Source organism: Apteryx mantelli, chromosome 8 (assembly GCF_036417845.1).
Source record: "Apteryx mantelli isolate bAptMan1 chromosome 8, bAptMan1.hap1, whole genome shotgun sequence".
In the NCBI taxonomy this organism is placed as follows: Eukaryota; Metazoa; Chordata; class Aves; order Apterygiformes; family Apterygidae; genus Apteryx; species Apteryx mantelli.
In genome coordinates, this window is record NC_089985.1 from 13,450,189 (window position 1) to 13,466,273 (window position 16,085).

General features: G+C 37.1%; 1 protein-coding gene across 4 annotated transcripts in view; it reads left to right on the forward strand.

Annotated features, from left to right (window-relative positions):
- The window catches only part of DNM3 (dynamin 3), a 194,806-nt gene that overhangs the window by 66,786 nt on the left and 111,935 nt on the right, over window positions 1–16,085 (forward strand). For all 4 annotated transcript variants that reach the window (XM_067300695.1, XM_067300694.1, XM_067300693.1 and 1 more), the window contains one exon: window positions 2,538–2,651. In XM_067300695.1, the coding sequence (XP_067156796.1) occupies window positions 2,538–2,651 (114 nt within the window). The remainder of the gene's footprint in view (window positions 1–2,537; window positions 2,652–16,085) is intronic.

Sequence of the window (16,085 nt, forward strand, 5' to 3'; positions counted from 1 at the left end):
GTGACCATCTTATTTGAAATGGAATTGATACTCTCAGACAAGTTCTTACGAAATGCAAGGAATGAACAATTTTTTTTCCTTTCCTACCCATTTGTTAACTCACTGCTATTTTAACTTTCTCAAAGATTTATTTCTGAAAAGGACTAGGTGCAGCCATCTTCGGTACACATCAGCAATGCTCCAAGCACTGACTAGAGCTTGTTGCTTGGATTTGGTCTGAGGTGATTTGAACAGAACAGAGCACGGCGCAGGAGCACCTCCATCTGTCAGGCCAAAGGTCCCTCTAACCCAATAGCTTTTCTATTATGGCAGGTGAAAGTAAATGCCTAGCAATCTTTTTTTTTTTTTTTTTTTTTTAAATTATCGGAGCAAGCGTCTAAAGCTAATTCCTCCGAATGCAGTTCCAGCCTCCAACAGTAATTCCCAGGGCTTCTTTGGCCAAAGTGTTATCTGATAGACCTCTGCAGATACCGGTAATGAACCAGTCCAGTCTGAGCTTGCTGGTTGTGAAGCAGCCTAGAAGTTTAGGGATTGTCAATAAACAAAACTGTGCCCCTGCCATGGAAGTGTGCAAATACCATTTTTCAAAGAAAGGATTGGTGAAATATCAGAAGAAATGCAATGAAGATTACAGTATAGATTGGCTGTCTGTTTTCTTGGCCTTGGGCAAAAATGGCATATGAAGCTTATGTGGTTAAGCCGCTTTGGTGTAAGATTATAGAATCTGAAATCTTTGTTCTGCCTCACTGGGGAGGCAGAACATGGCGACTTACCCACAGTGATTATGGGGCCCAGTTATATACAGGACTCTTACAGTCAATGATTGTGTATTTATCATGCAGTGGTGGTGTGTGCAGAGCCCTCTACCTATGCCTGAATTTGAGTAACCTGATTTTGCTGTCTGCAGGAACATGATCTTTATACAGTCTGCATCCTTCCCTGTACATACAATTTGAACTTGTTGTGTTTTCAGTCATTTTAATTGTCCTGGGCAGTGACAGATGCATATCCCCTTTGTGATATATGTATATTCCACTTTCTTGATATGTTCTTTCTTAGCTGAACTTGGAGTAACAGGGACAATGCTTTTTTTTTAATTTTTTTTAATTTGCTTAAGTTTGGAGGAAAACTTAGGAAGTAGGTCAAAATTAATAGATTATGTATTACCAACGTTTTTGCCAGTGTGTCAGGTGCGACTCCTAATCTCTTTCTTATTTGGTTTGGTTATTAAATATAAAGCAGTCTCTTGCTCTGTGCATACCAAAGCTGGTTTTCTTCCGGGAACTTACATTAACATGCATGCTGAATGGAGTGAAATTCTGACTGAAACGTCTGTAGATGGCAAGGAATAGATATTGAACCATGTTTTTTGATCTGGCTATCTGCTGATATTGGAGTTATTTGTCTTGTAAATCCCTATGGGAGGAATGTCACAGTCTCATGTATTTCCCTTAAAAGCAAGAGAAAATTCGTGTTTGATCACACAAGTCCATGCTTGTCCAGACACTGGCAGCTGAGGGACTTCTGAAGGGCTTTTCTGAGCATTTCTTCTTACCATCTCAATACCTCATAGGCAAGTATAGGGTGTTGCACTGGAGAGAAACAGAGTAGTCTGAGGTTCCCTGCATCTGTGTGATTGGAAGAATTCTATTTTCCTGTTAGGATGATGGTAAGGAACATTGGTTATGAATACATATAGGAAAGCAATAAATTTTTCCATAAAACTGAGTTTGTATCTATATCATCCATAAACCAGTTCTCATAACCTTTCTCTCCTCTGTTTCCCCTCTTGAGTTGCCTCATTCCTCTTTAGTTTTCTTTTGTGCTTCTTTCTTTTTGTGTGATATGGCCTCCTGACCTTAACATTCATAGGTATGTATTCCCCTCTGTTCTTTTGTGTTTGAGTCGTATCTGTTTTCTCCAAGTTCTGCTTTGCTCATTTTTTTTTCTCCCAACATACTCTTATTGCCCTCTTAGTTTTTTTTCTCCTTTTCTGCATTCCATTTTGAGTCCTCTTTCTTTTGAAATTAACTGTAGAAGACCTCTCTATTTTCTCAGTTGATTCAATCCTTTCTGAAAGTCTCTTATGCATACCAGAAGCCACCTGCTTCCCTGCAAGGTGCTGTTCCTAGTATCCAGCTTTACAATTGACCTTAACAGTTGGACTAGACAGTAGGAGTAGTCATATATAATGTTGTATGGGCTTTTACAATGTGTTATTATACAGCAAATAGATGTCCTCAATGTTACATTATCCTTTGTTCATTTATATTTCCTGTAAATACAACATGGTCATCCTTAGGCTTCTCTCTTCCTCCGACCTATCTTTTGTCTGAAAATACTGTTTTTACTGTATGTTACACTTTTCTCAAATGATTGGAACCTGTAAAAACTGTGTTGAACTTGCCAGGGAGTGAAGAAAATGCACCACCTCTTATTTTATGTAGCAATTCTTTATTTGAAAGAATGAATTTAGTAGCTGAACAATGTCAAATGAATAATGAACTAAACTTGTGCCTGACTGCACCTCTGCACAGGTCATCCGGAAAGGCTGGCTGACCATCAACAATATTGGAATCATGAAAGGAGGATCCAAGGAATACTGGTTTGTTCTGACCGCAGAAAGCTTGTCCTGGTATAAAGATGATGAGGTAAGGAATGAAGAACTTCTGTGTACTGAGAAAACAGTATTTATTCAGTCCTCTGATGTTAACTTGAAATACTAAATCAGCTTGAATAGACTTGAACTGAGAGAACATTTTAAGGGTTGCAACTTTATATTTTTGTTTCGTGGAGATACTGACCCTCTGAGACTTCTGTAGAAATGTTGGAAACATAAATACAGGGTGTGTTTGGGGGGTTTTTTTTGGTTGGTTTGTTTGTTTTTTCTTTTCCCTCCCTTCCTGTGGTTTCGCACATAGGACTGAAAAGAAAAAAAGAAAAAAAAAAAAAGCTGTTTTGGAATGTTCTGGTTATTGTTCTGTGCCTGTTTGGACTTCTCCTACGCATCAGCTATAAGCTGGCCATAAATTGTCTAGGTAAAGTTACTGCGATGAGCTACTACAGCAACTGATTTAATGATAACAATTGTTCTGCTTCATACTCTAAGAAGTTGCAGAGTTCGGTAGCCAGTTTGATACGGATTTCAAATTTGCTACTGAAAATTCAATAAATGCACCTTGGTAAGAAATACTGATGCTAATCAAAAATATATGGGTGAGTAATATGAGAATTAGAAAGCAACAGTTCTATAACAAACAGGACATCCAGGTTCCTCACTTTATTGAATATTGTTAGACAGCTTTGGGAACCAACTTTTTGCTAGTCTGTTCTGCTTGGTCATTTTCTTACAACAATGTTAGCAGTGTTCTCCTCTACCTCAAACTCAGCTGCAGTCCTATTTTTAATTTTTGAAGATTAAAATGGGGTTATTTGGTGCACTATCAGCTTTACAATCAAGTCCTTGGATTTTTTTTAAGGTTTATTTTGGTTTTCGTAGAAAAATTGGGCTTTCAATGTAACAAAAACATTCTAGAAATATTTTTTCCTTTCATTTTCAGATTTTTTTTAAATTAAATGTTTTCAGCAAAAAGTTAGTGCTTTTAGGTTCAACCAGTCTGTTGAATGGAAGTGGCGCAAGTAAAAAGACACTTTTTGACCAGCTCTAAAATATCACTCAATTTTTCCATCTTATTTTTAGTAATAATCAAAATACTGAATTACCTCCAACAAAACAAGGATTTAGCTGATGTGGACTGTGCAGACAATTCATATTATGTTTAAACTATATTAGCATTTTGCTTCAGTGAATTTTCTAGAGCCACTGGGTAAAGGTCCTGCACTACATGTACATAAACCAGTACCCAAAGTCCTGCAAATCCAGAGTGTGGTACTTCTGATAAGCAGTTACTTCAGTATACTGCTGATGTTGGACATTGTTCTGGTCACTAGTGTGTTTTTTGTTTCTTTGTTTTTTTTCTTTCCTGAATCAGTCTTCATTTTGGGATAGTCCCTAGGAATGAGGGAAGGTTGGATTAAGTTGGTTAATCTTGAAGATTTCCCCCTTCCCGCCCCCCCATTTTTTTAGATTTAAAGGGATTCAAGTATATTTGCTGTAACAGGAAAATGTCAGTCAAAGGGAAGGAACCAAGTGCTAGATCAAGAAGAAAAGTTTTATCCTCAAAATATTACTGGAATATAATTTGAAGTATTTTATTACAATATCACAAAAATAAATTAACAGCATGAAATGTAAAGGTTTATAAAAATTTAAAGCTAACTGTCTTTTTTCTGGTAAGTTTTGATAACTCATAGTATACCTGTTGTCTTAAATTAAGTACACATAACTGTAAATATAAATAAATATAACTGATGCATCGAAATTAGCACCTCCTGCTATGTTTCATCTCAAACACTTAAAAATGCGTCTGTGATGTGCCATGGCAGTTTTGAACTCAGGGTTTGGGGGGGACTGAGTCTGATTTTTGTTCAGTGGGAAATATAAAAATTCCTGAAAATACCTACGGATTACCTTCTGCTTTGCACTTAAAAATAAATGGTTTGTTTTGATAGACTGTTAGAAAAATTCACTCGGGAATCTTGAAACAGTACGAAAGACATGGAGGGGCTTGGCTGCTGTCTGATTTCCATAGGTGTATTTTAAAATACTGTTCCTTAAGTGCTAAACAGTTGGTTCAGATAGTCATGAAAATATCAGTAGTACATTCAGACTGATGAGGGAGATCACCCAGGAACATCTTACAGTGGTAAGAGAAGATAACAGCCCGGTATTCCATGTTTTTTCATGGAAAAGTTTCTCCTCAAGTACACGTTTGCTGTATAGTTTGGTTATTTTGTTCTGAGAAAGAGTTCACAAAGCTTTATGTTTAATTTTTTTTACTGGGTCTTTCTCAATAGGCCTTAAAAATTAGCAAGATCTGTTTTAGATGCGTTTCTGAAAATGGTTAAAGCCGCAGCTTGACCATTAGGTTAATCCAAAGACTAGTGACTTGTTTCAGAAATGAACTACCTGCTTCTGAAATGAAGAAGCAAATGTTTGGTGTCCTGGCTGAATTCCAGTTTGGATAATTGCGTTTTGTCTCCTTAAAATATTCTCCTCGCTTTCAGCTAGGTTTGGTAGTTGTCACGTCCTGTTCTCGGATGATTACTGAAATGGCTGTATGCCGTTGTGTTTCTGCCCTGGTAGATATGTAGCCTCCAGTGATGTGTGAGGTGATGCCCGTCTCTGCGCCTGGGCTGTGCCTGGGCTCTGTGCAGATGTGCGCTCCGCGAGGTCGTGAGGAGTTCACGTCCCCCCTGCCTCCCGCTCGGGGACCGGCCGCTTCTGCAGCCAGCTCCTACCCAGTGGCAGGAGCCTCTCCATCGCAGTCGGGAAAGAGGCAGAAAATTAGGTCTCACCTTTGATATCCTTGGCAGTTGGCTAGCCCCGGTGATGAGAATGTTCCCCCCTTGCCCTAAGGACTGTTGTAGCTTCTTGTGAACCACTGAGCTCCTTTGACAATGCATCGTATTAAGCGACAGCGTTTGCTAGGAGCTCTGAGGCTGTGTACCCCCTCTGGTGTAAGCTGAACCCCTTTCATGAGGTCTGGAATTTACTTTGAGAAGAAAATTGCGCTGTGGATGCGAGTAGTTGCTGGCTTAGTGCCTTTTGAAGGATGTGAATTATTTCCTTTACTTGTGAGTTACAGCTTTTATAGTGAAGAATTCACAGTGGAATACACACTGAAGCAAGTTACTTTGGCAAAAGATTTCAAAATTTGTTGTATGATTTCAGATCTTAAAATGAGTAATTTTTTCTGTTCCTTATTGACATGATGTTGTTGCTGCTCAAACATACAACAGGATTTTATTGATGAGATGGGAATCAGTGGCTAAGAATGCTTTTTGATCTTGTAATTGTGGAATTGTGGAAAACTGATGCTTGATCAATCTGGATAAAGTAGTTATATTTTCAGATATGTGAATACTAATCTGAATTAGTTTCTGATCCTGAAATAGTTGCTTGTGTTCATAATTTTGATGCATGACCAGTACCATGTCTTTATGCTTTTTCACCATGCTTAAAATTAAACATGTGTAATAGTGCCTACAGCTTTGAGGCTGTTGTAAATAAGTGCAAAATTAGTGTATTCATTCAGCTCGCAAATACAGTTTTCTTTAGTAGGGTATTTCATGTCATACTAGCTAAAGTGCTATGAGACATACTTGCAAAAAAAAAGATTAAATCTGAGCATCTTAGGTCTTGGTTACTGCTGCTTTAATAAGTGTGAAAAGCTGCAAGTTTTTGTGCTAAGGTTCATGCATTTGAGAGTCAAACTGCAAATTTGAAGTTTGTGGATTAGCAGCCGCTGCATTCACATAAAATGACCTTTGAGAATGAAGAATGTCATTCTAGTTTGTGAATCAAAAAGCTCTTTATTGTAAACAAAAATACTGTTTGTAAAGCTATGTACCATTTTTGTAAGGCATAGTCAGAGAATGTGGTCTTGTATTCTGTATAAATCTAAAGCAGCCAAGATTTCACTGGCATTGTTTCCCTGGTGTGCAAAGGATGCCAAGCTGGATCCTAGGATAAGAACTTTTAAAGTATGAAATTTACATTTATTTGAAAAGTCCCGATTATTCTTATTTCCAGATCAAGTATTTCCATTTTGTTTCAAAAGTAAAGTGCAGCATCCAGTGATAGATGCAGGTTATAATTCACAGTTTATTCTCAGTTGTAAAATTCTGTGTGGTTTGGGATGGAGGAATGAAAATAGCTAGGGGGAGGTAAGATGGTGGAAAGGGGAGGAATTACTCTAAGGTCTAACATTCTGCCTGTTTATAGAATTAACTAGCCGCAGTGAACTGCTCTGGGCCTCTGTGACTAACGGGAATCTTAGCATTTTTTATACTGACAATAATCTAAAAAAGCAAGTCGTTCAAGATAGGAGTGAGAAATATGTTTTGTTCTCCCATTTACAGTGGTGCCGCAAAGCTGCGTATAAATAAAACTTATTGTTAGTGAGTTAATCAGGACAACTAGGAAAAGAGTACTATAGAAAGCACAGTAAAAATTTCATCAGTGGGTTTTATTGTATTTTATAGGCACTGTTTGCTTGACTCTAGTGGGTTGCAACACACAACTTGGTTACTGACCGACAGTCTGAGATCCAGAGTGACTTCTGGCTGTAGCTCTTGGTGAAGATGCTCTAATGTCAGAGCTGTTTCCCACTGGCTGGCTGTCACTCAGGCTGGGTTGTCATGTGACTGCCTGTCTGTGCCTGCTGTACAGGTGAGAGGATGTTCTGCACAGCAAGTGTAGACAGGCAGACACATGACAACTCCGTCCAGCCAGTCCCTTGGAGCCATCACCGCTGGTGTGAATCAGTTTGTACCATTCCAGTTTGGGGGGCTTTGTTGGGGGGAACACACATAACAGAATTAAACTTTAAAGCATTGGGAGCTGTAGAACAAGAACATAATTTGATTTTATTCAGAAAATATAAGCATTTTGGTACCTTAGTTATCGTTGTGCTGACATGTATCAGAGATGTGATTTCAACAGACTGGTCACACCAAACATTTGTAAAAAAAAGCAAAAAGGATTGAAACCGTGGTTTATTTTAGATGCAATTCATACAGGAGTTTGCCTGCATATTGTACTTGTGCAGAACGTGGTAATTTAGCCAGATGTTTTTACTCTTCTTGGAAGCACAGAAATACTGAAGTTCAAGATAAAGGATATGTTTATACAGTACATATTTTCTAGGAGCAGATAAGTACAATAATCTTCTATGTTAAAATAAAAATCTTTCTGTATAAATGGAGGCAACCGCTTGTACAGTAACACAATTAAAGGAAATAGCCTGGAAAGAAAGCTGGTTGCATTTTAGCAACCAGCATATTATTTAAATGTATGTAACTTAGCCTATTATTTAAATTTACTTTTCTCCTGAAATCCACACTTCATAAGCAAATAACTTTATTGAGCTTCAATAAGTCTTTCTGTTAAATGTAGACTATGCTATACATCAAAAGCATCCAAATAGCATCATTTCCACAGGGTATATTACTTTGCCAATCTTCTCTGAATATAAAATGCACATAGTGAATGTGATCTACTTCTGAAATGACACACACCACATTATTGAGGTATTATTAGTTTTAAAAGGTATAAAACACATTGGAAGTTTAAAAGGGAAAAAATAGCTGTATCAGTTTTTACACAGATTAAACGATTGTATTTTATTATGGTGTTCTTAAATCACCGTTGCTCACTAGTGCCACCGTAGGTAAGTCACAAGCTAGTATTTTCAGATGCTTCTCAAACATATCCCATACAGAATAACAACATAGTAATTTACATTGTACTAGGCTGAAAACTGACCTAGCCTAACAATAAATTAATATTTAGTTATTCTAGTGTTCTGGCACTAATCATTATCTTGTCATAAAGAAAGAGATGTGTCTTTGGCTAATAGACAGGTTGAAGTATATGAATTAAGTATATCATTTATACGAATAAAGTATATAAATTTTCTTTCAAACAGGACAGAATAAGATATCTTACAAAATGAATCAAGTACAAAACATGACTAGCTAATTCAGACATCATATATTTATTCCAAGCCATTAAATATGCTTACTTTGACTTTATAATATGCTTAACTTAGGTTTTTGTAGTTTTTATAGTTCTAAGTAAAATTTTAACTGAATGCTTTAAGGTGGCGTGTTCTCCTACCCGCCTGACACGGTAAGAGGCTTTACTTAAAAAAAAAAAAAAAAAAAAAAAAAGTGACAAATCAGAAATGCTTTTAAAACAAATATAAAAAGTTTTGCTTGATTTATAGATTTCATTTAATTTGACTTATGCATGTAGTGGTTGAAGAAATCAGTGATCTTTAATTTGGGAGAGAATTAGGTCTAGGTTTCCATACTATGAATGCTTCTTGAAACAACAGAAGAATTAGACAGTAAAAATCATTGGAACCTATAGTATGAAAAGACTGGAAAAACAGAAGTATGCATTTTAATTAATAGTTTTTCTATTAACAACTATCTTTGAACTGGTGCTGGGAGGAAAAGTTGTAAGTGAAAGATTGTATGTTCTTTCTAATAACTGTATACAAGGAGAATTTGTCAAAGAAACAGCAAAGAGCTTTATATCTTGAACTGAGGCAGTTTTATTTTGCCTTAAATTAATTCATTGAGTACTACTAATGACTGAATAGCTATCTGCACTTGATTCTTATGTTTTGAAAGGAATATCAATTTTTTTAAATCAAACTTTAACTCAGTTGCTAAAAAAGGCCTAACATTTGCGTGTGCTGTATCTAGTTCATTCATTAAGCCAATAAAAAGTTCAAGAATACTTTAAAATACCGGGAACAAAGAAAGAAAAATCTCAGGATTACAAATATTCTAGTTACAGAAATGTATATTAAGGATCTGACTGTAAGTTTAGGTAGTTTGTAAATTAATTTGAGAATTAAATTCCCTCCAACTGTGATTTGGACTCTTAATTTGAGAGGAGGTTATTATTTTATTTTTAGACACTATTTTGCAATGCAGCATAAAATACATCACAGAAGCACAGTAGCATTATTCAAGAGAGTTTCATTCTTAACTCTGGTATTTCCTGTCTTTTTGTAGGTTAAGCCTGATCCTTAATATTGTCTTAATTAGGATATTTTTTATAAAGTACAGTTCAGGAAGCAGAGCTTTTTGCAGTTAAGAGTGAAGTTATAGCCTTGACAAAATTTAAAATAAAAAATTAAAACCAGAATTTATGGAAAATATCTTTTTATTTTCCATTCTGTATAATAGATTTAAAATAAAAGAATATAATCATTTAACACTATTTAGAAGTCTGGAATTTTTTGCAAGTATTTGGCTATTTTGCTTATAGAATTTTCCACATAGCAATGATACTTGGGTGGTCTGCAAAAATGTGTGTGTGTATGTGTGCGCGCATGGTGATAGTACAGGCTGTGAAGAGTAAGGCGGGCAAGGAGTATGGAAGGGACAGAAGTGACTTGTAGCCGTCTGAAAATACAGACCGATTAAACAGCACCGTTAACCTTAATACAGAAAGACAACATGCAATTTAATGACAAGCCTGAAACTTGATGAGTGACTTTTTTTAACCTATATTTTTTGTCTTTGGATGCTCTTTTCATCTGCATTTATTTCTATATAGCTCAGTGGCTTCTCCCTACTTGTCTTTCCTTTTTTCTTAAAAAAAAAAAAAAAAAAAAAAAAAAATACATTGAAGAATATATAGAAAAAGTTTTGAAAATTTTTCCCCTCTTCCCTATTTAGTTTTGTTGATTGTACTAAATAAACCATGCTCCTTAAAGATGAAAGAAAAAGTCCATCATATTGAAATGCTGACCTGTTTAAATGTTCATGCTAGTTTTAATTTGCTTTTCCTGTTGTTCATTCTATAATAACATGAACTGTATCATTTAGTACGTACAACAGGTTTAAGCATCGGTATAATGCTGGTTACGTAGAACTCTGTCCGTGAGTGAGTATGCATTGGACCTTGTTAATATTTTTCAGTCACTGCAAAATGTAACATCTTTATATTTTGGTCTTGAAAAATTTGTATACAGCTACCTTGTGTGTTTGTTGACATGCATATTTAAAACCTCTGTTTTATAACTAGAGAAGTCTATTCTTCTGTATGATTATTATCAGCTAGAACTTTTTTCAGCTAAAACAGCACTGTTTCAAGAATCACGGAATCACTTAATTCACTTTGAAAATGTTTTGATTACTGAGCTGAGCAGATACTTCCTTATTCATTCCTAACAATACAGGCTTTCTTTCTGTATCTATTGCTTTGCACGCTGCAATCTCCCTCCCTTTTTCCAAACCCCATGCCAAGGGGGCCTCCTAGATCTCAGCCTTACAGTCTAAAAATGTAACTTTGAGGAGTCATGGGTGTATGGGAGGGGAATCACTTCCTAAATACAGAAAGGTCATTTAGAATAAAGATTAATGCAAATAGTGGACTAGAGATAAGAGAAACACTAGTTGCACATATATTCATTCTCTTTTTCTATTTAGCAGAAGTTGACACAGGCTATCTTTAACAGTATTTTCATTAAAAGCCTATTATTGAGTGGATAACAACATTTTCTTTATAATTCTGATCTAGAAATAAAGAAAAAAGTAACAGTGACTATGAAAATAAGTATTATATAGAAAAAATATTTGCACACGATCATATTTCCCTTGAAAGCATGACTGAGCAAGTTTCTTAACAGGATTTGAAAACTATTTTTCTCCTGCTTAAACAAAATCTAAATCATAAAGTTTTTCAGGCTTGCTATGCCTAAAAGAACAATCATATATAAAGCAAGACTGAGAAATATTAATGCAAGTTTGAATTTTGTTCTATCCCTTCGATTTCTTCCTGTCTTTTCAGATTTTCTATTAATAACTACATATAACCGGGTGTTGCAACTTCACTTTAAATTAGAATGAGAATGAAAATTCCTTCACATGCCATAATGAATTAATAAAAATGAATTTAAATATAAAGATAATTTTTTTGAAATAAGAGAAAGTGGATAACGTTATGTATAAAATATAAATCTTTTAGTCAAAATACACGAGCTTTGATGGGAGGGTAAGGGAAATGACAGCGCTAGTTCTTGCTTCATAGGCTTTAAGACAGCCAGTAAAGGCACTGTCGTGCTAATACTACATGGCCATCTCTTCTCAGTAGGACTTTTATTGATCTTTGAAGGAGCAATGGGAAAGGTAACAATAATATACATATTTTTAAAAATTGCACAGCATCAAAGCTGTCTAAAAATATAACATGCATTCTGCAAAATAAATTGATTATAATACTAATAGCTGCATATTTATGCTAATGTTGTTTATAGTACAGCTATTCAAAGCTTTCCTAGCAATACGAGCACCATATAGATGGGATTTTTTTTCCGGTTGCAGTAGTTTGTTACTAGTGTTAACTTTAGGGGAGCTGACTCTGGAGTTCAGCTGGTATCAAATTGCAGCCCAGACTTTTTGTATTATTCTCTCCGTGGGGATTTCATTCAGCCTGAGGGTTTTTTTCCCCTACCAGGACAGCTGGAAACTCACCAAAGCAAACTTCTGCATTCGTTTACAAATTCCATTTTTATCAGTGGGATTCAGGACAAAGTAACTTATCATTTTGAATGTTAGAAGAAATATCAGCAATGCAAACTATACATGAGAGCGGTAACAATCAATTGGTGCTGATCCCTGTAAGCAATGGCCAGCCATGTATTGGGATGGAAAGCTGTTAGTTCTGTTTTATTCATCTATTGTTTTTGCATCTCATCCTGCACTTTCAGGGATAATTTTTCCTGACGATCAAAGATTTTGTATTCTACATGGCAGAAGCTTAACATGGAGTAGTAGCCATATATTCGCTATGGCTTTCCTCCCAGTTTTCATTAGCATATAGCATAGGTTATTTGCAAAGAAGTTTCAGCTGCATATAAAATCAAAGTACAATTCTCCCAATAGTGAGACAGTATATTTCACAATATTTTAAATTACTATTCATGCATTCTGTTCTATTATTTTATTACTTCAAGAGAAAATAATTTCTTAAAATTGATTTTCAGATCGTAGTCTATAACAGGAGCTATTTAGAATACATACTTCTATCAAGCTTTTTTTTCTGCATTTAAAAAAATTTACTCCTTAAATATTTATACGGATTGCTATAATTAAAAAAAAAATTAAATTTACCTTTTTAGTTTGTGGGGAAAAAATAAGCTTTATTTTAAGAGAGGAAAAAAAAAGAAGGAAATGATCGACTTTAGCTATGCTCTTGTACACCTCTCTAGGTAATATACCTCTCCCGTTTCTTGCATACGTTTTAGTAAATCATCAAAGCTCCATCTTTCTTGCAGTGATGACTGGAGGAATGGGGGAGGGGGAGTCACCTAGGTTCGCCAGGTCATAGGCCAGGTGTTCTTCCAAAGTAGGCCTTACCAGAATGTCTTCCCCGCATTATTCTGAAGTCCTCCTTTTTCACAGTGTCCCTTAGCGTTTCTTATTCCCTAGTGTGCAAAACCTGTGAAGAAAAATACTGTATATGAGATCTGAAAGGAGCAATAACTGTCTTCTCCTTGGCAATGGCAACTTGCGTCCCCAATAGTCCATCTCGCTGCTTTCCCTTGCCCAGTCTAACCAATGTGCAGACTACTGTACAACAGCATTGTCCTGAACAGGTAGTCTGAACACTGGGGCGACGGAGCAGGATCTCCGGACGCTTCTATTTATTTATTTTAAATCCTCTTTTAGTCTTTGGGAAAAACTGCCTTCCTGCATCACGGGTTGTGCTCGGCTCTCCCTCACACTCTGCAGCACTCACTGAAACACACTGAAGTGCTGTGATTTCCAGTCTTGACGTGGCACATTTGCAGCAGACTGGGGATCTGGCAATGAATTTAGGACCAGGAAAAGGGGGAGGGCTGGGCCTGAGAGTCCATATATGGGATGATGTCACCCTAGGGAGGTTTGGGTATGCACTGTGCCGCTGGTGAGACCGCTAGAATTGCCTGCTCTCAGACATGGGTCTGTGTATAAAATGGTACCAGATGTTTTAGTGTAATGTTAAGCAGTCATTTCATCTTCAGGCCAGATTTTTTTCTTCAACTGGGCAGGAAGTGGGCCCCAGTATGGAAAAGCTGTAAAAAGTCAAGATGTACAGTTTCACTGCAGCCAACGGAGAAGTGAGTTAATGTAGACGCAGAATTTGCTGTTTTGTGAAGACTGAAAAAATGAATTTATAAAAAGACTTGTGCTTGAGAAGCTCATGCAATAAACCGGTGCTTATTTTGTTTCTTCCTAATGACTCCAGTTGTGCTTTTATATTTTGGCATTTCAGACTAAGAAAAGGGCAAATAGGTTCATTTTTTCTTGGAACTGTCAGCGGCATGCAGGCTGCCGAGACTTGAACAGTAATTAGAGTTACTTCCTGAAAGTGAAGCCCCCATGAAAAGTCTGGAGAAATGTTCTTTGTCATAGCCTCTACATGAGTAATTAGTTCCACATGTGGCCTTCCTATTTCCCTTCAGCTATTTTGGCTGGCTGGCTGAATACTTTGCTATAGCTCAAGACTTAAAGAAGCTTTAAAGTTTTCATTTCAAGCATCCACTGTGAAAATAGCTATTTCTGGTGTCATAATAAATTGCTTCTGGTAGATCAGTGCTATTAGGCCTGGCATTGTTTTTCACTGGTAACCCTGCTGGTCCCATTTTTCTTTTAATGGTGCTTGATGGAATTATCCTGCTAAATTTTATCTTTGATGTTTACCAGATCTATTGAATTTTGCCAAGTATGACTTTACCGTAGATTTTAAGATATTCTCCCCACAGGCATCTATCCTTGTTCTCCTGCAGACTCTTTCTTTCTCTGTTACTTGTGCCTCTTGATTCTAAGTGTTGTACTTGCTTTTTTTTTTTCTTTTCTTTTTTTAAATGTGCCTTAACCCTTGATCTAAAACAAAGGAATACTTATCAAGTGTTCAGTAGTAAGCTCTTCTGAAGTCAAAACTCTAGGTGATTTTAAGTAGATTTAAAAATGCACATATGGAATTGTTGCTGGTAGCTTTTTTCTGCCTAGAAGCCTGGTCGATATGAGGCAAAAGTCAGTACTGGGAGTATATCCCAAAAGGTATATGCCCTCTAACTTCTTGGACAGCTTTTGAAACAAGCTGATATGCACATCTAAGTGCATGCTGTGAGCTCTGGTGTCCTAAATAGTATCCGCATGATACAGTTCTTCCTAGGTGATGGCAGGTTCACTGAGACCCGTAACTCCTAGCAGCACGCACAAAGCAGGTTGCAGAACTTCAAGGAGGATGAATACAATAAATTTGAATGGCAGGCAGGTTGGATTCGGAGTCATAGGCCAATGAAAAGAGTAGCGACTATCGGAGCACTTTGTTGTGGTGGCAGGCCAAGCACCGTGTGTCTGTTTTGGATTGTGTATCCAATTCTACCATTTTGATGACAGGAGACTAGCATGTATCCAAGCAATGGTGAGATTTTTAATTAGAGAAGATAGAGGCTTGAAGAGGCTATGCGAAGAGATTTGATATGTAGAGTGCTTGGTCCTCTTGGGAACAGCAGCACCACATCAGTGTGTAAGAGTAAGTAAATTGGTGGGTAAGAGCTTTCAGAGATGAGGCTGCTATAATGGAGAAAGTAGGGCACAGCACGGACAAACCAGGAAGGCTCCTTACCTGCACATCTTACCTGCTCCTTACCTGCAGGTGTAGAAGCTGGCTCTTCCCGTTGGTATATTCCCACTTGGCATTTACCTCATGAAAGGAGAATATGATTTTGGAAAGACTGAGCAGTGAGATTTTTGTGAGTAGGACCCCTACTTTAGAGGGTCAGATTTTCCCTAGTGAGGAATCAGTAGAGATGAATTGCTGCATGTGCCACCAGCGCAAGATATTGTTACGTTGTCAAGAAAAGACAGAGTGTTCGAGGGATCCTCTTTCCACATCCGCAGAAGAGGAGGTAGGCTGACTTTTCAGTCCCTGCAGTTTAGGTTGCAAAGATCCTGAATAAAACCGGAGGCAATGCTTTACTGATCCAAGTAGGCTTAGGGGCTGAGGGAGGTGAAGTTTTGAATCTTGCTGCTGACTGCAGCAGCGTTAGTCCGTGAATTCTTCCCGAGATGGTTAAGCAGAACCAGTAGCTCACCACATTGCAGCCTGGAAATTCTGTCCCTCTAAGCATGTTTCCTGGCAAAAGCAGAGCTCCAGAGGAATGGAGTATATGAAAAGGGGTTTGGGGTTGTTCTGGGTACCCAGAAAGATGCTAAATCTTTACTGGGAGGATCCTCTAATATAGTTCAAAGCTATTTGGCCCTTTTATGCACCTTTCTCGTCCCTTCCTAAGGGCTGATCAATGAGTTCCATGTATCTGTGTTAGACCTTTAGACCCAGCCCCTCCTTTTTCACATGATGCCTGTTTGGAAAAGAGTAGGCCCCAAAAGAAATCAATATCTCGCTTCCTTCTGATAACAGGCTCACACTATACTTGAAATATTTGAAA